This window comes from Alligator mississippiensis, chromosome 10, assembly GCF_030867095.1.
Source record: "Alligator mississippiensis isolate rAllMis1 chromosome 10, rAllMis1, whole genome shotgun sequence".
In the NCBI taxonomy this organism is placed as follows: Eukaryota; Metazoa; Chordata; order Crocodylia; family Alligatoridae; genus Alligator; species Alligator mississippiensis.
The window spans coordinates 36,400,193-36,423,599 of NC_081833.1; the positions used below are offsets into that span (position 1 = coordinate 36,400,193).

Below are 23,407 nucleotides of genomic sequence, written 5' to 3' on the forward strand. Positions count from 1 at the left end.
ACCAGATCTGTGTAGAGTCCCCCTACTTTTATTTCCTTTTAATCCTTCATACAGCTTGTAGGCAAGGGGGCTACAGCACCCTTATAGCAAAATATGCCACAGTAAACTCAAATTCACTTGTACCTCCTAAACAACTAAAACAACATAGTGGTATAGAGTAGAAACAGCTTTGTGTCCTTTATGAGTTCATCCCAACATTTGCAGCGGTTGTACTACACCTGTTGTAGACTTTACCATGATGATAACTGTTAACTACTTCCCAGAAGCAATCTTAGAAGAGGGCAACCTGGGATGCCCCTGCAGTTGTGGTATTGTGGGAAACACATGGCAACTCAAAATGTCTAGATCTGTGTTAGGGCTGTGCGAAGCTCTGGGTAGTGATTCAATTCAGGGGAGATTCAGCCCAAGTTCATAGTCAAATATTTGAATCTGAATCGAATCAGGGAACAAATTAAAAGGTCTGAATCGATTCAAAGCTCCAGCCCCTGCCTGCTCCCCCAGCCCCGCCGACCCCCGCCTACTCCCCCAGCACCCTCACAGCTGCCCCACCCGCCCCCGCTCCTGGCCCTCTAAAGAAAAGCCCTGGTGCTCACCGGATGCTGCCAGGCAAGGGGCAATCCCCACTGCCCCACGGATGTCCCCGATGCCGCCCCAGCCCCTCCATGGCTGTCCCACCCACCGTGGCTTCGGCCCTTTAAGAAAAAAAAACCCGGAGAAAAGCCCCAGGAATCACCACTCCTGCAGCGGCCTTGGGGCTTTGGGGGGCTTGTGGACAAACCTCCGATGTGGTGCGGGGCAGTGGGGGAGCGTGGATCACCCCCCACCATCAGGAATGGTGAGTTCGGGGTTTTCTTGTTTTTTTTTCTTAAAGGGCCAGAGCCGTGGCGAGCGGGGCAGCCATGGGGGGGCTGGGGGAGCAGAGGGAAGGTTGGGGGGCTCGTGGAGAGCCCCCCTTGCATCATGGGGCAGCGGGAATTGCCCCCTGCCCGATAGCACCCCCTGAGTCAGTGCTTTTTTTTCTCTAAGTGCTGGGAGCTGGGGTGGGCAGGCCAGCCATTGCCTGGCTGTGGGGGGTGGGCCTGGCCGATTCGGGGCAGTGATTCGAATCAACAAATCAAATCACTGTCCCCCAAATCAGTTGAATCCAAATCCAAATCAAATACTAGCCACTTCGCACAGGCCTAATCTGTGTCAAGTTTCCGACATGGGATTGGTACTCTCAGCCTGGGAGAGAATTCTTTTCCTACAGCTCAGTTTTATTAATTTACTTTAATGTGCTCCTGTCCCTTTGCTTGAGATGAGTGAATAATCTTGTCACCTACAGTTTGAACCTTTTGATTTCTAAACTGTGCTGATCAAAGTGCTTTCTGAGCCCACCTAGATATTAGCAAGTACTTCAGTTTAACAAACAGACTGGCAAATAAAGGGCCCATTAGTAGAGTAACTGTTTTGGTGTATATCACAGTATGCATAGTACATGATAGAACTCGTAATATCAGTATGAACATGGCAAGCTTTCCACATGTTACCTTGGCAAAGCGCTTCTGCCATAGAAACCATCCTGAGAGATTTTGAGGACTGTGCGGTTTCCAATGAAGGTGTCACTTGCAATGATGTTTAAATAAGAGGTGAGGGCTTAGCAGCTCACAGGATCAGGAAAATTAGTGCATCCAATTCAACCAAGGGGAACCTCAGCACTTGGTAGGATCAGACCCTATGTTTATGTTCTAATTGCATCCATCCCCCTTCCAGCCCTCCCCATTTGTTTCCCATCCTACCGTGTCCCAGATTTTAGAGAAAACAGCTCTATTGCCACATCCGTTCTGGGAACCAATCCAGTGTTTTTCTGTCATTCTGAAGGAAATCTTACATTAAAGCTAGCATTCCAAAGTTTCTTGTAAACAAATAGCCTATTGATATGAGTTGTGGTCATTTTTCTTCTTTATTCAGTTCTATTTGAATATATATAAAAACGTAAAATAACATACATACACATAAAGAAAAATCCACTAGCTGAAGTATTGTCATTAAAATACTATGGGACAACTGTGCGGCTGTTTTCTGTAAGTTCAGTGGTGTCAGCTCATGTGTCATGGCTGAATGGACTAAAAGCTCTATCATTTTTTAGCTGATTTAATACAGTAATCTAAGTAGGCACCTTGTTGGCTATGGGGACTAGTAATAAGTTTTTCACCTCCAGGTCACCATTTCTTTCTGGCTCCAGAAATTAGAATTAATTTATGAAAGGTATTACCATCTGATGGGAACTCAAGTGAGCTTCAGTAAATAAGTTGCTTGATATTGGTGGATCAGTGACTACCGATTAGCTCAGGAGCCACATGAATAGTTTTGGTTAATCAAAGAACCACGGCAATATACACACCCTTAGGTGAAAAATACTTCAAGAAGAAATAAGTCTTTTTAGTGTTTACTAAAGTATGTACACACTTGTTTTAAACAAGCATTGCATTATTTGTGGCTGCAGGAAAGACCCCAGTGCAGCAGTTAAAAACAACTTTGATTGCATTTTCTGTGAAGAGCTTCAGGCAGTAAGTTGAAGATCCACTTCTGGCTCTGGAGCCATAGTCTGAATATCACTGGGATTCTAACTCCTTATGACATCACTATATTGCTTAACCATCTTGGCAGCTGTCATTCACCAGCAGCTTCAGCAGAGAGGCCAAAGCAGTGATACTGAACCAGTCCCACCTTTACAAATGATCCCTCTTGGCCAGCATGGAGATGCATTGGCTGAACAGCATGACAAGGCTTGCTTAGACAATAGAACAGGTAAGAGGATTTCTGTACATCAAGGAGCTGCTGTTCATGAATGAAGATATTAAATACACCTGAAAAACTTGTAGGCTCTTTGACTGGCTAGAGGAAAAGCAAGAGAATCTGCTGTTTGCTCTCTGCTTGAGATCTTAAGCCTTGTTAAGTGCCTGGATACCAAGGTGAGAGACAGCTAAATGTGTGCAATCACTGGTCCCAAAGCAGTGAAAATCCTCAGGAATACTTTTAGGACTTACCACATAGATTTATTCACTCATATGTTCATGAGTAATGAGTGACAGTGATGGTGTATGTCAGTATTTTTGCAACAGGGCTCTTAAAATACAGTACAAGTAGAGGGCTGAGCCTATCAGAGTCTGTGCCTAACTGGAGTTTCCCTTGAAACTAGAATGGGAGATTCCCAGTGTTTGCTGTATGTAGGGCTCTGACTTTCACTGAAGGCAAATCTCCATTAAATTCTCAGGTGAGGTCCCTGAAGACTGGAAGAAGGCCAATGTGATGTCTATCTTTTAAAAGGGGAGAAAGAAGGACCCTGGGAATTACAGGCCAATCAGTTTGACCTCAGTCCTGGGTAAAATCCTGGAAAATAATTATCAAAGAGTCTATCACTAACAGGAAAACAGAAGGTGGTATTCTGAAGGATAGCCAACATGGCTTCATTATGGGCAGGTCATGCCAGACCAACCTCATATCCTTCTACAATCAAGTAACTCACCACCTGGATAGGGGAAATGAGGTTGATGTCATATACATGGATTTCAAAAAGGCCTTCAACCTGGTCTCCCATGATGTCCTCATAGTTTAATTAGAAAAATGTGGCCTCAACTACTTTATGGTCTGGTGGCTAGGGAACAGGCTCCGTGGAAGGACCCAGAGAGTACTGATAGACGGGACTGAGTCATCATGGCAGGAGGTGACCGGTGGCATCACTCAGGGCTCAGTACTCAGGCCAGTGCTTTTCAACATATCCATCAACAATTTGGATTTGGGTATTAAATGCGAACTGGTAAAGTTCGCTGTTGACACCAAACTATTGGGGAGCTTCATTGGCGATATGTAGGGAGTATACGTGGGTGCATGCGCACCCTCTGTGAAAAGATGCCATCAACAGTGCTGGCGGTGCCTGGATAGGCTTGCGAGGTGGGCAGACCTCAACTTTATGTCATTTAATACAGAGAAATACGAAGTGCTCCATCTGGGAAGAAATACTCCACAATACACTTACAGGCTCGGCAGTGCTATGCTAGCCAGCACCAGAACTGAAGAAGACCTGGGTGTTGTGATAGACAACAAAATGAACATGAGCCACCAATGCAATGCCGTAGTTGGCAGAACTAATCCAACACTGGCATGCATCTACCGAGGCATCTTGGGCAAGTCTAAAGATGTCATCCTCCTGCTCTACTCAGCCTTAGCGAGACCACAGCTGGAGTACTGCATCCAGTTCTCGGCACCGCACTTCAGGAAGGATGTGGAAAAACTCGAGAGAGTCCAAAGGAGGGCCACACGCATGGTTAGAGGCCTAGAGACCAGGTCATACCAAGAGAGGCTGAAAGACTTAGGACTGTACAGCCTGGAGAAGAGAACATCAGAGGGGACTTGGTGGCAGCCTGTAAGTATATGAGGGGAGTACATCTGGGTCTGGGGGAGCAACTTTTCACCAAAGCCCCCCCGGGGAGGACTAGAAGTAATGGGCACAAGCTGATTGAAGATTGCTTCAGACTAGACATAAGAAAAAACTTCTTTACGTTGAGTACCGAGGGTTTGGAACAGGTTCCCCCCAGAAGTGGTACAGTCACCCACCCTGGCAATCTTCAAAAAGTGTCTTGATGCCCATCTGCTCAAGTGCAGGGGGGCTGGACCCAATGATCTGTAAGGTCCCTTCCAACCCCTAAAAACTATGAAGCTATGAAAACTATGAATTATATGGGCATATGATTGCAGGGTTACAGTTCATGGGAGTTTTTGGCATTGTAGAAATGGAAAGCTATTAAGACTTAATAAATAGTTTACTGTTTTCTTTTTATTTTTTTTAATACTGAGACTGATGGTACTTTACAGGCTCAGACAAGCAACTTCTCAGTGTGGTAAGGTTTTAGTCATCAGTTTTTGTATGCTTGCATATAAAATCTGAAAATTAGCAAGTGGGGAAAAAATGAATAAATGCATGTAGTGTAATGACACTTGGAAACATCAGGTCATGTTCCAGCCAAGAAATAATTTTAACAGATGAGTTTGAAGTGTGAATGTGGGAATCTGTGAGACAGGAGGAGAAAGATGTGGGAGGGAAATGAAGGAGGGTGAACAGAACAGGAGGGAAGTGGGAGAAAGCATACAAAGGGAGAAAGCATTAGCTTCATGTGCTTGTGGCTAAGTCTCCCTCTGTCAGACTGGGAGCATTATACTGGAAGTGGAAGAACAGACACAAGCAACCATTAGCTTGCTGATCAAAAAGCACTTAATGTCACAAGAACTGCAGATGACTTTTAAAGTGCCTGGCACCTTAAAGTGGCTACCTTTTAAAGTGCCTAGCAGGAGGATGTACTAAAGGGTAAGGGAAGCCAAGCTGCAGAGAAATAAAGGGAAAGATAATGCAGTCAATTAAGGACTAGGCTGGGGAATGTTGTGCTTCTAGTAGTCCCTTTCCCAAAACTCATTTCCATAGTTTCCTGGAGTCATTTGCTGACTGACTGTCCTACAATTGCTCTGCTCTCAACCTGATGTCAGACCAGTGGCTGGAAGTTGAAATAGTAACTGGGGTGGGGGGAGAGAGAGAAGGGAGAGTGTGGTGGTCACAAGGCAGAATGCAAAGTAAATTCAAATCCTAGTTTGTCAGCCAAAGTCTTTTTCCACTTCTGCCTACATCCTTTCCCATATGGGGGAGGTATGTCAATTCTCCCCTCCTTAGCCCTTGATGTAACTCTTATTAACATTTATGAGAGTTTCAGGTACACATCAAAGAGAAAACCTTTAATCTTCAAGGTATGTCCAAATGCATACCACCTTTTCCCATAAAGCACCAGTTACTGTGTTATAGCTGTTCTAGCAAGGAGGCATTGACCATCTCAGTTCCTTTGCTACACATACCCTAACAAAAGTGCCATTCCTGCATAGAAGATACTGATCCACTTCATGGTAATATCACATGAGACAAGGCAAATACCCGAGGCCTAAATAATCAGTAACTTTTAATGGGTCAAACAGTGGTGTAGCATGGGTCTCCGGCACCTGGGGGCCAATGCCCCCTCTCCTGCCCCACGGCACTTCCGGGGGGAATGGACACTGTGGCACACTGGGTGCCAGGGGAGAGGCAGCAGTCAGAATTTCCGGCCGCAATGGGTCAACAAACGAACAACCTGCTGGGCAGGTGGGTAGGCCATACACCAAACGTGGGAGGCACCACATCCTTTCAGCCCAGCTGGTGCCCCCCTTCCTCCCCCCCACAAGGCTGGCACCTGGGGACCATGGTCCCCTCCTATTTCCCCCCCCCCCCCGCATTGCTATGCTTCTGGGTCAAATCTATTTATGGTGCAGCTAACTCCTTTGACATGGAGCAAGAATTTGGCTCCTGATGTTTGCTTTCTTCTCCCAAAAGAGAATAATAATTACTACTCTCTACACAGTTTTACAGGAGGGGAAATTGAGACTCAGAAACAAAATAACTTAGCCAGGATCGTATAAATTAGTGTCAGAGCTAGAAGTAGAACTCAGAGCTTCTGATTCATTGTCCCATGCTCTGACCATTGCAGATGCAATGAAGGCAATCATCGTTAAAAGTAAGTAACCACATCAAAGTATTACATAAAGATATTAAATTGCTGTATTATTTAGCACAATGAAGGGTTTTGTGAACTCACTAACAATATCCCTAATACAGTAGGTTCTCACTTAGAGCATCACAGCAGTTGGAAAATGTGATAGCATAACTACTCTGGTTTTAATCTAGTTAGTTTAGGTACAACAGTAGTGAAGATGTGATGGCACGGGCTTCAGCAAAGGCTGTGCAAGCCTGTCAAGGATGCTGGGTATTTACTCAGGCTTCTAAGCCCAGGCTGATTACTGATACCTGAACTAGCTAGACTAACGAGCTAAGTACAGACAGTCAAAAAGTCTGAGGCTGAATCGATTCTATCTTTGCAGGTTAGTCCACGCTACATAGACTGAACTGATAAGCAAGTGAGCAGAGATTCAATTTTGATTCTGGAAATGCAGCCACATGCCTGCAGTGACCCAGGCCAAGAAGCCTGAGGGCACTAAAGCATGCCTCCCTGCTCAGCTGGACTTGACAGCTTAGGCCAAGGCTAGCCTGCCCACTCTGCAAGGTGCAAAGCATTGTGGGGTGCTGGGGGATTTTAAGTTAACTAGAATCTGGAGGGGAACTAGGACAGAAGTTCAATAAACTGATTTAACCTAAATCAGTTAAGTCTGATATTACATCTATTCAGGTTTATCTTAAACTGGCTTTGGCCATTTTGAAAGTCGTTTATGTGCACTGAACTTCTGTTGTGTTACAGATTTAAATAAGTTTCCAACCACTTCTGGTTTATGTGTAATTTTTGTCCCTAGCCAAGGTGCTGCAACCACATCTCAAATATAATACAGGCATACCAACATTTGCACCAAGCACTAGGAGACTTATTATGAATTAGTAAATGAAACAAATACTATTCATTAGTTTTCTCATTTATTAAGTTTAGTTAATACTTCCTCATTCACCAACAACTCATCCCTAGCATATATTCCAACAATGAAGAACCCTGCCTTGGCTCTCTACAGCTTCAGCCTCTGCTACAGAGCTGGTGCTGAGGGAGTTACCCATGTTAGTCTGAAGTCCCGACAGAAGGCAGAGCAGGGTGGCACCTTAGGCTATAAAAAAACAACACATTTGAAGTGGCTCTGATTGCCATGGGTTTTGAACCAGATCAAAACAGGAGTGGCAGTCATTTACATACATTGTCCTTCCAAGGTGCATTGCTGCTTCTCCACTAGTAGGTGGCTAGTGAGAACACTGCATCCTGGCTAGCTTGTTAGGAAATGACCTGCAGTAACCTTAGCAATGCACGCCAAAATGTTTGGGGGGAAAAAAGCAATATCACAGTTAATCTTACCTACTTTGGTGGAACTTGAAGTAAGACAATGGTCTTGTACATTTGCAAGATCACAGGACAAACCATCCTGTCCAGGAACAAATGCAATGTCTATTTACACTCTATTTAGAGACTAATTAGGGCTGAGGGTGTGGACCTTTTGTGTGTGTCCTGGAGTGGAGATTTAGTGAAATACTGAGTAGTGAGGTCAGCTAGTTCTATCCAAAGTGAGTGCAAATAAGCTTTTCAGTGCTGCTGTTCTGATTTTATTGTTCAACACTTACTTTATTTCACTGATTCAAATGACTAGCCGTGGAGGATCAGGATGAACTAAGCCAGCCTTGCTAATCAATGTTCCAGCAATACACAGCAGGTGTTTGAAAATACTGAGTGAAATTTTACAGTCAAGCCATGAGTCTTCAGGCAGAGTGGAGAACGTTGGTTTTAGTTACACAGTGTGCTGCTGAGTAGATGCAAGCATTGCATCATACATGGTTACAAATGACAAGTGTGAATGCATCATCTGTCTTCTGGTAAAATGAGAATATGGCTTATCAGTTAAATCAGCTAAAGGCTTTGCACAATCTACAGTATTGTGTATATTTGCACAAAATACAGTAAAGACTGTATATACATGTATGAGAATATAGTTTTGTCATGCTGTCTTCCAACAGAAATGATGTAAAAGATGGTCATGTGACATGCATAGCTTTCATTCATTTCTGCTCATGTGCTACTCTATGTTCATATTTCTGGTGTCTCATGTGATGGCCATCAGGCCACTGTGAAACATTGTACAACCTATCTGTCAACAGCTACATGGCTCATTATGACAGTCTTGGAGGTTATTATCATATGGGCACAATGTACCTGCAGCAAATACCTGCAGAGAGATGTATTGCCATCCAAAACATTTCCCGTGTGTCATACTAAGATGTGCTCCATACATATATGAATGTGGGTGTGGATTATATCCATGTGTAACCCCGGGCGGTACTCCAAGAGGTACCCCCTCTCCAATTGAAGGGATCAAAGCAGGTGCACAAGTGCTGTGGGAGGTGTAGGGACTCTCCTCCCCCTATAGAGCAGAGCCAGGTCACCACTGGGGACTTAACCATATACCTTTTAATGGGGGAACAGTTCTGGGAACATAACCAGTATAAACCAGGGGGTATAGGGGACACTACAATGCCCCAAGGGGGCAGGATTCAACAAAGGTTAGACACTTACAATCATAGACATATTCATCCAGTTGACAAAAGGACAGGGTTAACCAAAGTGTAAAACACAAACAGCAGAGCAAACAATACTGGTTGGTGAAATATAAAAGGCACAAAATACAAAATGTCAAATGACAAGGAATATAGGGCCTAGGTACCTGGAGGGGGAGAAAGGAGGGAAATACAATGGCCCCTTTCCACTGCAAGAAGAATTTCTCCTTGCTAGCTCACTCACCCCATCTGGGACTTGAATTCAGATCTCCCACATGGTAGGCAGAAATTCTACCATATAGCCAGCAGTACTGGTACTGCTCCAACCTGCTAGGGGTTGTCATATCGACTGTAATAGTTTGAATGTTTGTAATAGTTACCCATTAGCCAGTTTAGGAAAAAGACAGAGATTCATCTTCTTATCTAGGCCATTGTTTTGGCCTACGTGAGGAAGGTCCAGGCTTTGCTCAAAGTCTTAACTTTTGAATTTTATCTTTAGAGGCCTTTAACAAGGTTAACATAAAAATGACCCTTAAGCAAACATCCCACATTCTGAGAGATCAAACCATAGGAGCCTTTGAAAAAAAGAGTGGAAAGAAGGGTCACTGCGGTGGGAAATTCCTCAAAGAAACTGATTACCAAGCAAAAGAATCTGTTAAGAAAGATCCGAGCCCAAATTTGGGAGTAGTGACAGGTTTGGGTAGGAGGGGCCCAAGACGGCAACTCACTCAATAAAAACTGTAACCTACTGTCCCAATTTGGAGGTAACCTCACTTGCAGAACATCAAAGGAAGAATCGCAAGTGTAGGCCAGATCAGACTGATCACCTGAACCACCCTCTCCGTGAACACGAATCTCTTAGTTCATGCTGAAGCTGCAGAGCGCCCGAAAGGGACTGAAGGAAGGGGACTTAGTGCTATCAGTATTGAGGCCAGCCCATTGAATTGTATTGCTGAGGCCAGCCCATTGAACTGTACTACTGAGGAATGAAAGCATATCTAGGTGTTTGGCTTCTCGGAATTCTAGGATTGTAAATATATCATGAAAAATAATAGTGCTGATTCAAATTTAACTTTTAGTTGTAATTGTAATTGTTTTAAGGAAGTGCATTTGGAGCATTGTTTCTGATATATGTAGTTATTGTGTTCTTAATGTTTGTGGTATTTCTCAAAGCTAAGCAGTGTTATATGCGTAGCAAAGAATTTTAAAATAAAATGGTGTTGTATGAATTAAGTGTGCGATCGTTGTGAAATCATGCAAGTAGCTAAAAATTCCCCCAGCCAGTGCATCAAACAAATCAGTAAGCTGTGTGGGATTTTCTCTATTCCATAACCCACTAGAGACAGGGGTCTTGACCTTCTCGGAGCCCCGGCCTCACATTGAGCTGCCTGGCCTCTTATTGGAGGAGCTGGAAGCAGAGCTAGGAACCTCTCCGGTCACTGCTCAGACCCTTGCTGGAGCTGGGGAGCCTCACCTGCTGGCCGCAGCCTCTCGTAGGCAATCCTAGAGCCCAGTGGGGAGCCTCTCCTGCCCAATGCACTGCTGAGGGTTCAACTGCTGTCAACAGGTCCCACCCCTTCAGGCTCTTCTGGGGCAACTGCTCCTGCCCCACTGGCCCAGCTCTTTGAGTCTCCTTCCTTGTGGTCCCTCACCGGTCTCTCTTGAGTCAGCTGCACTGCCCCTTTTTTCCCCCTCCAGGTGACCCATGGGGCCAATCAGGGGACATGGAGGGTGAGTCTCTGGGGCCTGATTGGTGAGGAAAGGGAATCCCAAGTCCTCCAATCATCTTTTGCCCTTTCAAAACCCCTGGGCTAAGTCACTGCCAGCTAGCCCGTCACACATGCATGATGAATTTATTGGTTATAACGCTATCAGAAAAGCCTTGTTTGTGTACATTAATATGCTGAGATTGCCTGTATCAATACAATTGTGCATGTCATGGAAGATAACTGACACAATAAAGACTGGTGATGACAGCAATAGCAGCCTCATCATTCACTGTTGAATGGGTGCCAGCATGTCAGTAGGGCTCTGATTTTCAGAAGTGCTGAGTACTTCCAGCTCTAAAATCAACAGTAACTGCAAACAATCTGAAAATCTAAAGATCCAGCCCAGCTATTAACATGATTAACTTCAATGGGAGTCAAAGCAGGCCTTCAGGTTCTGTCCATCTAGGGCATTGGTAGATGAAGCTAATGCAGGCAAGTTTCTCTTTCTATGCAACGTTACTTAAGCCACAAGCCTCTGGTCCATTCTGGAGACTCTATCAATCTCCCTAAAACCTCATATGCTCATGCATTGCTTACATACTTCTGCGTTGGATGTTGTGTATGCCTATTTACATTATAGCAGTAGCTGAGAGATTTTTAACCAACCCATTGCTGTAGCAACTGCCATGTTTTAATTTAAGAAGCTATAGTCCTGTCATTCTACACACCTACATCTGAGATAAATCCCCTTAAAGCCATGTGTTTTATGAGGGTGTAGGTTGTAGCCTATGTCTAAGGACATAGGCAGACAATGTTCCTTGGGTGAATCTGATATCATACATTTAAACCAACTTAAATAGTTGGGGGGGAAAATTCTTAGCAAGCTTTTCAGGTTTAAAAACTCTTCCTCAGGCTGAGGAAGACTCTGCAGTTGGTGTGTGCTCTTCCTGGATGGAATGAATAGTAAAGAAGGCAGAGGCTGAGCTGGTATGCATACTGGTTTACATCCTGACTTGCATGCATACCAGCCCAGCCTCTGGCTTTTTTACTATTCATTTAATCCAGGAAGAGCACACACTAACTGCAAAAGCTTCCTCAACCTGACAAAGGGTTTTTAAACCCAAAAGCTTGCTAATATTTTTTTTCCAACTATTTAAGTTGGTCTAATAAAAGATATCAGATTCACCCAAAGAACTTTGTCTGCCTATGTGTTTTATGATACATTCCAAAAGCAATTGTAACCCTGTTCCTGAATTTACTCTGTTCAGCACTGATCTAGCACGTGGCCTTCAAGAACGCGAGGAATCTGCAATTTGTCTGGCACAGTCTTCTGCCTGCTCCATGAAAACTCATGGTTCTGTATCAAGTCAAGTCAAAAGTCTTCTCAAGCCTAACAGCCATTGGGCTAATGAGGTTCATGCACAATAGTTTCTGGGGCCAACAACACACAAGGGAATGATGGGGCCCGCATTACATCTGATTGCCTTTGACTCCCCAGCCACATGACCATGTACCTGTTTACAGCTGCATCAACTGTGAGGAACCTTTGACTAGAGTCCAGAGCAGGGTTGGAACTCATGCCTCTGGACAAGCAACAAGACACCTTGGGTGCTCTGCCACCACACTCTCATGTTACTAGATAGGTAATAATAAATAAATATAAATTACAAAAGCCATGATCTAGAACCCATTGAAGTGAACAGAAAACTCTCAATGATTTCACAAGCCTTGAATCAAGTCCAAAAGACACAGAGTCATCTGTTCTCCTCACACTGTAGTTTGTCAGTCTTTTCTTGCTGAATTCCCCAATTCTGTACCATTCAAAGATGATGTGGGCCTGTTAAACCCTATCTATCTATCTGTCTCAGAGTGGGCAATTATTTTGGGCAGAGGGCCGCTTACTGAGTTTTGGCAAACCATCAAGGGCTGCATGACAGGCAGCCCAGGGCAGATTAATATTAATTTTCTAAATTTTTTAGGGGCCCCACAGGCCAGATAGAATGGCCTGGGAGGCCGCATCTGGTCCCTGGGCCGCATTTTGTCCACCCCGATCTATCTCATCATTGGGATGTTGATGGCTGTCAGTTAGTTGTGGCACAATCAGATACTTTTTCACATGCAAATACATAGTGTCCTATTATATATAATGATGCCACCTAACAATGATGTTTGTGTTATGTGCAGGCAGGTTGCCAATAGTTTATCACCTGTCACATGATAGGTGGTAACCTGAGGATGCATCAACATGTCAGGCAGTGATCACTGTTGAATCCAGGAGGGGTGTGCAGTCCTTCCAGCAAAAGGTTAACCCTTAGACTCTGGGCACTAGTGCCAAAAAGGCTGATTTCAGTGCATGCAGCCCTATGGTAGCGTGGGAGGAGTCTTTGCTGGTGGCTGTCTACATGTCTGTGCATGTAAATGATACTAATATACAGACTTCTGTGTATTAGTCCCAGCTCAGCAGTTAGCTGCATCATTACCAGTTAGCTTCCATCATGCCCAGAGCATGAGTGACTTGCTATTTAATTTTTACAGCAATCAGTTATGATTGCTACAAAAATGCCTGCAGATGGAGTCATTAATTGTGTAAAAACTAGCTGCATACATGGGATGTATCCATTGGCCTATGTTAGTCTCCAACCATTCTGTCCCCACCTGTGCTATTCATTTTGCTAGCCTCACCATGCCCGTGAGTGGCATTACTGGTCTCATTTAAAAGGTAGGGTAATGGAGGCACAAAGAAACTAGAGCTTGACCAAAGTCTCACACTGCAAATTCCTTCCAGAATCAACAATAAAAGCCAGAACACTTAGAGCCTGGTAATGGCCACTGGCTTGGTGAGAGATGCTCCATTTACTTTGGTGAATGCTGGGCTGGACTCTAGCCCCAAAATCATCTTTCTCCCTAGCTCTTCAATCCTGCTACAGGCTGTCTTTTGGGGTTTCAGTGCTGAAATATGCCCAATTCACTACCGCACTATACCAGTTTTAAGCCTGTTGATTCCATCTAAGTAACTATGTTGTAAAACCACAATAATACAGTAATGAATCAGTCCTTTGGCTGCAGATGCATCAGTACCGCTTTAATAGATCAGCAACTTCGTCTCACTCACACAGGTAAGAATGTGGAATAATTCCATTCAGATCAATCTGGCTATGGTTAGAGAGGATCAGAATCCAGCCCCATGTTCTCCATAGATCAGTAAGATGAGAGTAATACTACACAGTCAGCATAGTTTTTCTTCTCACAGTACAGCATGGTGCATAGCAGAGGCCCTAGAACAGCACAGAGTTTTCCATTAGGTGACATTAGCCTACTCTTAAGACCAATTTCTCATTTTCCACCGATAGACACTGGCTTCAGCTGCAGCCAAGAAAAATATCACATATTTAGTTGACATTTTAAGGAAAAAATATTTTCTTAAAACAAGAGAATAAATTAACAAAGAGCTTGTGCCCTAGGTAGGCATAGAATGGGGTCAGCACCAGAAGGAATAGCCCATATTTTGCCTTCTCTTATCTTAGGTAAATGTGCTTAGTGTATTCCATTAACTAATAGACTAGTTTGTCACCTGAATAAAGCTTTCCCCTAGGCAACCCAGTGACTGGCTGTTAGTATTAAAGCTCCAGAAACTGGTTCTTGCCTGGGTTAAAACCTTTGCTATCTTTTTGAGCTTTTTATCTCCTGATCCCTGCCCCCCCCTGCAATTAAGTACAGTTGGAGAGCTCTTCCTCTAGGCTTGCATTTCTGGCAGGTAGGGCTAATTTAATTGTGTTTTCAGAAGAAAATCTTAACCCTGTCCTGCTGTGGTTCAATGTGGAGTTTGCACACTTGGATGCACTCACTCTATATGTATGTATGTATAATGTATATTCACAAGGATACCACCAATCATCCCTTTCTGATAGTAATGCTCCTAGTACTATGTGTGTTAGTGGCCAAAACTTCGCTTCTCTTTTCTTGGGACACAATTATGATGGTTATGTTGTTGCTTTTGGTGTCCTGCTCTTGTGGCACCTTGTACCAACTGCTTGGATGAAGAGTTGATGATTCTACACAATTCTGCCATTACACCTAGTATTTTACAACTTGTGCCTCTCACTGTCACCCCTTTATAATCTGAGTCCCATGCAATCAGTGAAGAATTATGAGTATCTGCTTGGTGTGCTTGCAGCTACATCTCTTTTCCAAGAATTCACCTACCTCAGTTCCTCTGCATCCCATGGTTGGGAGGAATGTGGTGAGTTTCCCTAGAATTTGTGCATTTCTGTACAATTAAAAAAGGAACCAGAAGTGCTTCTGCAGAGCCCCCTTGCATGGATTCTTGTATTATGAACAGGTCTAGGAAGGTGATACTTTCCCTCTATGCAGCATTGGTAAGGCCACAGCTGGAGTACTGCATTCAGTTTTGGGCACTGCACTTCAAGAGGGATGCAGAAAACCTTGAGAGGGTCCAGAGGACGGCTACTCGGATGGTTAGGGGCCTGGAGGTAAGGCCCTATGTGGAGAGGCTGAAGGACTTGGAGCTCTTCAGCCTGTGCAAGAGAAGGCTGAGAGGGGATTTGGTGGCCATCTGCAAATTCATTAGAGAGGGACAGCAAGGAATAAGAGATGCTATGTTTACCAGGGCACCCCTTGGAGTTACTAGAAACAACAGCCACAGACTGACAGAGAGCAGATTTAGATTAGACATCAGGAAGAATTTCTTTACGGTAAGGGTTACTAGAATCTGGAATGGCCTTCCAACGGAGGTGGTCCTCTCCCCTACCTTGAAAGTCTTTAAGAGGAGACTAGACAAGCACCTGGCTAGGGTCACCTGACCCCAGTGCTCTTTCCTGCCCAGGGCAGGAGGTCAGGCTCGATGATCTACTTAGGTTCCTTCTGACCCTAAACATCTATGAAACGTAACATGTAATGAGTGCTTTTGGTGTTAGCAATGTCCTTGGTACATGCTTGATACTGTGGATATTGCACATGGGCTTAGAGTTGCACACTGATGTCTTTGTTGCTGGATGTTTATGCAACCTGGCACATGGCAGGGCTATACAGCAGTTTGGACGTGGCCAATTTGCTTTCAAATGCTTTTTGTGGGTTCTGAGTAGCCGGGGATATTATTAGTTGGTGCAGTAAAGCATGACCACACTATTGCTAGTATCAGGATGTAGAGACATAATGATTTCTTAGGAAGCTTCCCACTTTTCTCTGCAGCTTCTCTCCTTCTGACACTTAATATAGTCTCCTGCTGGCAACCTGCATACCTTCAGATGTTTTCACACACTTCCTCATGTGCTAAGTGCCTTTCTCTTTAAAAACCCCTGCAAAGCTGGTGTCAGGTCCAAAGCCCATGAAGAAAGTGGTGTTGTAATTCAAGTCAACAGAGAGAACATCCAGTTCTAGCCATGTTAGTTATATTTTTCTCTTTCTGTAAACATACTGGGGATTTGTCTTCACTGCACAATACATAGCGGCACAAAGATACAGCCAAGCTAGCTCAGGTACCAGAAGCAGTGCAGCTCTGTTAGCATTAGAGCTCCATGTAGGTTAATGTTTCTTCCTGAGAGAGGTACAGGCTATAGCAGTGGTTCTCAACCTTTTTTATACCAGTACCCATTTGTAAACATCAATGGCCAGTCCCGACCCAGTGTCCCTCATTCCTGACCCGCTGCCCTCCACCCTCAGGCCCCAGCCCGACAGTGTGTGGGGCAGGGGTTGGGTGTCTGGGGCACGGGGGGGCCCCCAAGCAGCCCCTTGCAGGCTGGAACTCTGCCAGTCTGCAAGGGAAAAGCCACGGTTTTGCATGTTTTTCTTCTTTAAAGGGGAATCCATTTTTAAAGTTTGTTCATGACCCTTTCATATATTCTTGTGACCCCCTTTTGGGTCGCGACCCACAGGTTGAAAAACACTGGACTATAGTGCATTCCCAAGCTACTGAAGTATTTGTCCAGCCCTCACTGAAATATTAAATAGAGCAAACAAACTGAGGCCCAGTTCTGCTCTTTCATGACTACATTGCTTCTAGTACCTGAATTAAATCATATGTCAACCCTGCTGCACTGTGCCATGTAGATATACCCTAAGCCTAGTCCAGCTCTGACCCCTCAGTTCACAGAACTGAAGAATAAGAGAAGTTAGGAATGAAAAAGCCCTATCACCTCTCTTCCATTTCAAGATCCTGCCTAATACCCTGCAGGCTCAGGTACTGTAATAGATAACACAGAGACCAACCCTGAGTTGCCTTAGAGACCAACCCCAAGTTTGTATTAAATGTTTTCTACTATTATACTAGGCCATGCACAGCTCCCACCAAGCAGGAGTGCAAATACAGACAGGCTGCCAGTGTTTAACTACCGCATTGTCTAACTAGGTCAGAACAAGTCTAGACAACTTGGGAGTAAAAAGATCAACCACCAGTACTTCATCCACACTAAAAATCCTGCTCTTGCCACTTCCAAAAGATCCGCGTGAGTGGGGAACACAAAGCAAAGGCTCAGCATAAAGAAAGGCATGGAGCAAAAGAGTTTTCCCAACCAAAGCACCAATCTGTAGTCAGTACCAATGTGTCTCTGGCTGTTTTGCAGCTGAGCAGGCAAATGAATAAAGGAGGTAATTGTCATGCCGGTGGATTATTCAGCACTCCTCTGAGGAACCGTGTGCAAATGAACTCTACTTGCTTGCCCACCAGATGCTATATTAAAGTGTGTATAAAATACCATGCAATTAAAATGGACCAACATTTAAAACAGAAGAGACTCATAAACCAGCTGGATGAAGAGCCAATGACGGAAAGTATGGTCTATGATCATTTGTATTGAAGAGGGTTGGACTGGAAAGCTTGGAAATGGGAAAGACATTCATAATTTTGATCCTAATGCTACCACTTATTTATTGCATGGCTCAGGACAAGAGTCACTGAAGCCATAATGTTCAAAGCCAGTTGCCTGATTCATGAAAGCACCTTCATGAAAGTGACTTGGTTTTAGAAGAGATGGTGAACACCCACAGCCTCCCATCCCCACCCCATGAAAGTCAACACAACTGCAGTTGCTCAACAGCTCTGAAGATTAAGCCATTGTCATCTAGATGCCTAATTTAAGCCTTCTGGATTTAAAAAATGTCACTTCCCTGTTCCAGTTTTCCCATCTTTCAAATGGGGATTATCACATTTGCCTACCTCATAGGGAGTTTTCTGTGGCTTCCTTAGTAAAGGGTTACATCACAAACTGGAGGTAGGTTTCCCAGAGTTGTGGGCATTGTGTTTGCAGTGGTATTTTTTAATACAATACCGTGTCCTGTTCGATCTCTAGGGTTACAGCCAAGATTTTCAAGAGTTAATGTCCAGTTGTGCACTACAGGTGAGGACAGTAATAGGCTCTGGACAACTGGTGGGGCTGGGTGTTCAACTGGAGGTACTTCTAAGACGCCCAGTTTACAGAGAGTGAATGTTCAGCAGCTTTCTGGACATCAGGCTCTTTCAAGGAGTCTCTGACTGGGTACTTAAAACTAAGACCAGAGAACTCACCAGGCACATCTGAAACTTGTTGCCTGCCCAGGTGGTCACCACTGGATTCTAGAAAAGAAACAAGGAAGAAATTTGCCTTCTAGAGGACTATGAAAACCTGTTAGACTTGGGGCTGCATTAAAGTGTAAACTAAACTGACTCTTGTCTAAAAATAAAATGCAAGTTACTTATCCCACACCACTCCTCCAAGCTGTGAGAAATGCCCCACAACTCCTATTCTAGAGACAATAAGCTAAGCCCCAGCAGCCAGCCGAGCACAGCGACGAACAGAGGCCTGGTCTCCTGAGCTGCTCTTCACAAAAATGTACTGGTGCCGTCTAGAGCAGCAGTTTTGTCCCGATGAGCCAAATGAGCCGCGTGGGGCTGGTTTGCAGGACCAAGAGGGCCCCATGCTGCTCTGCATGCCCCATGCAGCATGGAAAGCCACACTGTCTGGCTCGCAGGACTCCCCACAGGGCTGGAAATTTGGCAGCAGTCAAGTGGTGCTACTGCTCCCCCACCACCAAATTTGCAGCCTCATGGGCAGCCTCACATGGCACCAGGGGCTGGATCTGGCCCAGGGGCAGAGCACCCCTCAACGCGCCAGGAACGGGAGGGAGCTGACAGACGCAGCACAGAAGCCAAGCGGGGCGCTGGGCAGCCAGGCCGCCGCGCTTCACACCTGGTGTCTGACATGGCAGGGCGGCACAGGCTCGGGCTCTCCCGCTGCTGCTCAAGGGGGCTTCAAAATGAAGCCTTGCCTCCCGCACTGGCACGGGGGCCAGCCGGCGCGGCGCGGCGCTGGGCTCCGGGGCGGGGCTCTGCCCCGGCTCGCGGCTCCCGCCGGCATAAATACGCGGCGGCGGCGGAGGGACCCGAGCGAGCAGCTTCCTGCAGCCTCGCGCGAGCCCGGCCATGGACCGGCAGGACTGTCCCTGCGCTGCCGGTGAGCGGCGCCTCGGCGCGGGGCTGGCTGCGGGGCTGTGATCCGGTGGCGGCCCGGGCTGCCTGGGCTCTCGGTGCCGGGGCTGCCCCCAGGCTGCAGGGGCAGGTGCCCGGGGGTTGCTAAAGGCTGCGGATGTCGCTGCGAAGTGCTGTGCCGTCTGCCTGTCAGCCCTGGCTGCTTTCATGAGACTCCTGATCCCCCCCTCTGCTTCATTTTAGGTGGCACTTGTACCTGCGGCGACAACTGCAAATGCAAGAACTGCAAATGCACCTCATGCAAAAAAGGTGAGTTTCGGCATCCCAGCTGGAGCCTAGCAGGTCATAACTCTTGCCTGTCTGTCCTCAGATATAATGGGCAGCTCAGGCTTGGATTTTTCTCATGATCCAAGTGTATTGACCCAGATCAGTCCCTCTGCTTCACTGGTGTTTCACCAGAGATGAATTGGTCCCTGGTACCTTCCCTGCTGCCAGCCCCCTTCCCCACCCCCCGTAACTTGACCCATGTGCCCCTTTGATTGTTCGGAGCTGCATGGTGTTGTCCGGCTACCAACCTGTCCTTTGAGCCCTGCCTGAAATCAATGTGATGCTCTTAGTGGCTGCAGTACAAGAGCTGGCATCACAAGGGGAAACTAACAGGAGACCCTTAAGGGTCTGTCTTCTTCACAGTGAGTCCTGTGTCTTGGAAGAGCTTTGTGCAAGTCCCAGTAAATCCTTGTCATCTTGCATAGTACTGCGTGGAAAAGCTGGCAAACTGATCAAGCAACCAGTCTGCTCCCTTCAGCAATCTGGTTGTCTTCTCTTGCTTTGCAGAGACCAAAGAACACAAGACAACCCAATTATGGAAAGGGAGGGTTGGAGAGAAGATGCTAAAGGCAGAGAATCACATAATGAAGTGTGTGCACTGCTCATATGGGCCGGGGGCAAGACCAGGGATGGGAGGATGAACAGGCTGAAACGGAGGTGACAAAAGGCAACATGAGAAGAACAGAGTAAAAATAGCGGTGCTTCTCATGTTACTCCCTCATCAGCAAATGCAGTAGTTAGTAGGGCCTGGTCCTGTATTATTATTATTATTTAAAAGTCAGTTGAAATCAGTGGGAGTTCAACTTTGCATAAGGCTTGTGGGATTGAGGTTTCCAAGTGAGATCCTGTAGGTTTTCATTGTTTCCCATGCAAACTTGGCTGTGGATAATTCTTTCATATATCTCTCTGACCCATCCCCTATCCTGTTTTATAGGGACATTGCTTGGCTCAAACTCTGACACCTTGGCTTTGTTTTTCTTCCCTTTTTAGGGTGCTGTTCCTGTTGCCCAGCTGGATGTACCAAGTGTGCACAAGGATGTGTCTGCAAGGGACCGCCTTCCACCAAATGCAGCTGCTGCAAATAACATGTGCAAGTGACCTTCCTGATAAAAAGCTGTAAATGTGGTGATGGGGGTTATTAACATTATTGTGCTTTGTGTATATTGGTCCAAGTATCTCTAGTGTTTATGATGTATGAGTATAAGCTAGTGAAATAATAAAGCTAAGTGTACAGAGAGATCTAAATATTTTTTACTGGTTAGTTTAGTCTTGGACATGACATGTCTCAACTGCTACACTCCTCATCTTGCACACTATCTATAATGTCTGAAACGCCTGGTTGCTTTGGACAGGCTGTCAGCGAAGAGCTGTAAAATCAGTCCACCTTCTTAATGCAACTTATAACAGCTTCTGTTGCATCAGGTCTTGTCCCAGGACTTACAGTGATCACTGGTGTTTGTGCCTAAAGGACATCTCTGTCCTAGCAATAGCTGAGGCTTTTGGTACCCTGAAAGAAACACTGCAGTAGTTCTTGTCTCCTTTTTTTAAGTAAGAGGCAAATCTTGTTGCCTCACCTGGCTAGCACAACCCACCTTCCTCCCTTCTGCCCGTCTCATGCAGAACCTATAGTCTGGAAGCATCCTCAACCCCCACAGGCTTCCTTGGAGAGGGTGAGGCTGCTTATTTGAGAATCAATGATCGAGGGGCTCCTCTACCAGGGTGCTGTCAGCTTTTTGTGGGGAGCTGCACAATATTAGTACTGTTTGGTGTGCAAACATGTACATAAGTCTGTGGGTATATCTTGTGAATTAAAACAGGGATCCATAGTGTTGAAAACGTTCTGACTTGTAGTCTTTCTATGTTTACAACAAAAAATGTTTTGTTGTCTTCCATAGTCAAGGAATGGGTGAAAGCTATGAGATAACCTTTTTAGACTCACATCACACCTCAGAAAATGTACAGAACCACTGCCCTAGCTAGTGCCAATACTTATGATAAAGTGAGCTCATATTCATAGCTGAAGACTTGTGTATGCACCTCCAGCTTGCTGTATCCGTGCCATAGTGATGAATTTATCACAAGCAGCAATACAGACTCAAGCTGGTTCAGTTCACACAGGTTTTCAGGATGCCCCAATGGTCTTGTATTTCTCCCACCATGTCCATTTGCAACTTGGCTAGTGCTGGTTTCATCTTTCATGGGCTGATAAGCAGTTCTCTACAGGCTGAGCTAGGAGTATTTGAGTGCGTTGTGTCTGTGTGAGACTACCTGCCAATCAGCCACTCATTCTGGCATTCCACAATTCTGGATGCACATTCATTGTGCTTAACTAAATAAACACCCTCAAATACATCTGCCTTTTCTCCTGCCTGCTTTTTCCCCTAAGGCTACTTTTATATTTGCCTACAAACATGTACTGGACTCAGAATTGGAAAGGTGGATAGTCATGCTGTTGAGTTAGAACTCTTTCCTTCTGCAATGACAAAAATACAGCCCAATGTTTATCTCTTCTACAGTATTTTGATAGCATGATTATCACATATCTTTTCTTAGCATAGCCTGCTCACATGCATAAAACATCTCTACGAGGTAGGGTATACTACAAATGTCCCAGGTAATCAATGTGATAAGATGCCACTCCTCCATTACACTGCGTGTTTACCTTCCTGAGAGCCCTTCTCTGATTCATCCCTCTTGTCTCTGCTCACTCAATGTTTGTTGTTCCACCCTCTGTAGGTTTCTAGCCTTGGTGTATTGTTGGCAAGGATGTCTTGCTATAGGAGTGCTCTTTAGAGCCACTAGATCACTCAGTTGCCCCTCCCTCAGCTGGTAACGAGACAAATACACCCATAATCCCCACCCAGCCTCTTTAAAAAGCATATTATTTCCAGTCTCTCACAGTAAGGAAGCAGCAAGATTCAGTGATGATGATTAACAAAGGGATCTGTTACAGAAACTCCTGGACAGAGAAATACACGCTCTCTCAAGCTGAATAATGCTGATTCATTGTCCCCACACAGGAATCCCTAAATACCAGCCACAGAATAGACTGTTCATTATTGTCATTATTGGCAGTCCCTCGATGCAAGGATGGCAGTCTTCCAGTAGATAGGAAAGTCATTCATTATACTGCATTCCTAAACCTCACTGAGGGCTAAGGCCAGATCCAAAAAACAAAAAAGGTTTAGGCCCAAGTCCAGCTATTTTCAACATAACCCTAATTTAAAAAAGTGTGCTTAGAGATTTTTAAAGAAGTGTGCTTAGAGATTTTTAAAGAAGAACTGTGGTGCTATTCCTTATTCCAGAATGCAGAAGGGAATTCACATTTTTCCTTACACTTTCTGTAACAAAACTAACTATTTCTGGAGTAGCTATTATGGGTGGAAATTTTCAGGAAGAGTCCAAAATAAGGCTTATATTAGAACTGTTAAGACACTAGTTGCAATGTTAACTAAGAAGCCAGGGGTATATCCCCATAATCTTTATGTCTCTTTCCAGAACAGATGCTTTGCTTCCCCTTTCAGGTGTTGCAGAAAAGGGAGCAAAGGTGGTTTACACTATCTGGTAAAGCTCCTGTCACAAAGTTTATTAGTATTATTATTGCTATTAAGGATTCTGGCTGAAAGCCATGCTCCTGGAAACAACATGAAACAGCTATAATATAAATAAATTTAAGCAAACGTAACAGAAATACAAATATAATAACCTACTACAAAAAGAAGAAATCTAAGGACATGCCATCTCATGTCAATCTGAAATGGCTCCTATTACCTGCTTTGCAGTTGGTTCATGGGATATTTCAGTTATTCCTCATACCTTCTTGGCTCCTTACCATCACTACACTCTTGTTCTGCTTAGACC

The 23,407-nt window shown here is 45.0% G+C and overlaps 1 protein-coding gene across 2 annotated transcripts; it reads left to right on the plus strand.

The window, feature by feature from the left end:
• Positions 1–622: 622 nt before the first annotated feature.
• LOC109285740 (metallothionein-1) lies at positions 623–20,783 on the plus strand. 2 transcript variants are annotated; one of them, XM_059713658.1, is made up of 3 exons: positions 623–835; positions 19,463–19,528; positions 20,537–20,783. In XM_059713658.1, exons 1-3 carry the CDS (start codon positions 784–786, stop codon positions 20,629–20,631), a joined length of 213 nt encoding a protein of 70 aa, XP_059569641.1. In that variant the 5' UTR covers positions 623–783; the 3' UTR covers positions 20,632–20,783. The 2 variants fall into 2 exon arrangements, with proteins under 2 accessions (XP_059569641.1, XP_059569642.1); XM_059713659.1 differs by lacking the exon at positions 623–835 and adding an exon at positions 19,136–19,244.
• Positions 20,784–23,407: the final 2,624 nt, after the last annotated feature.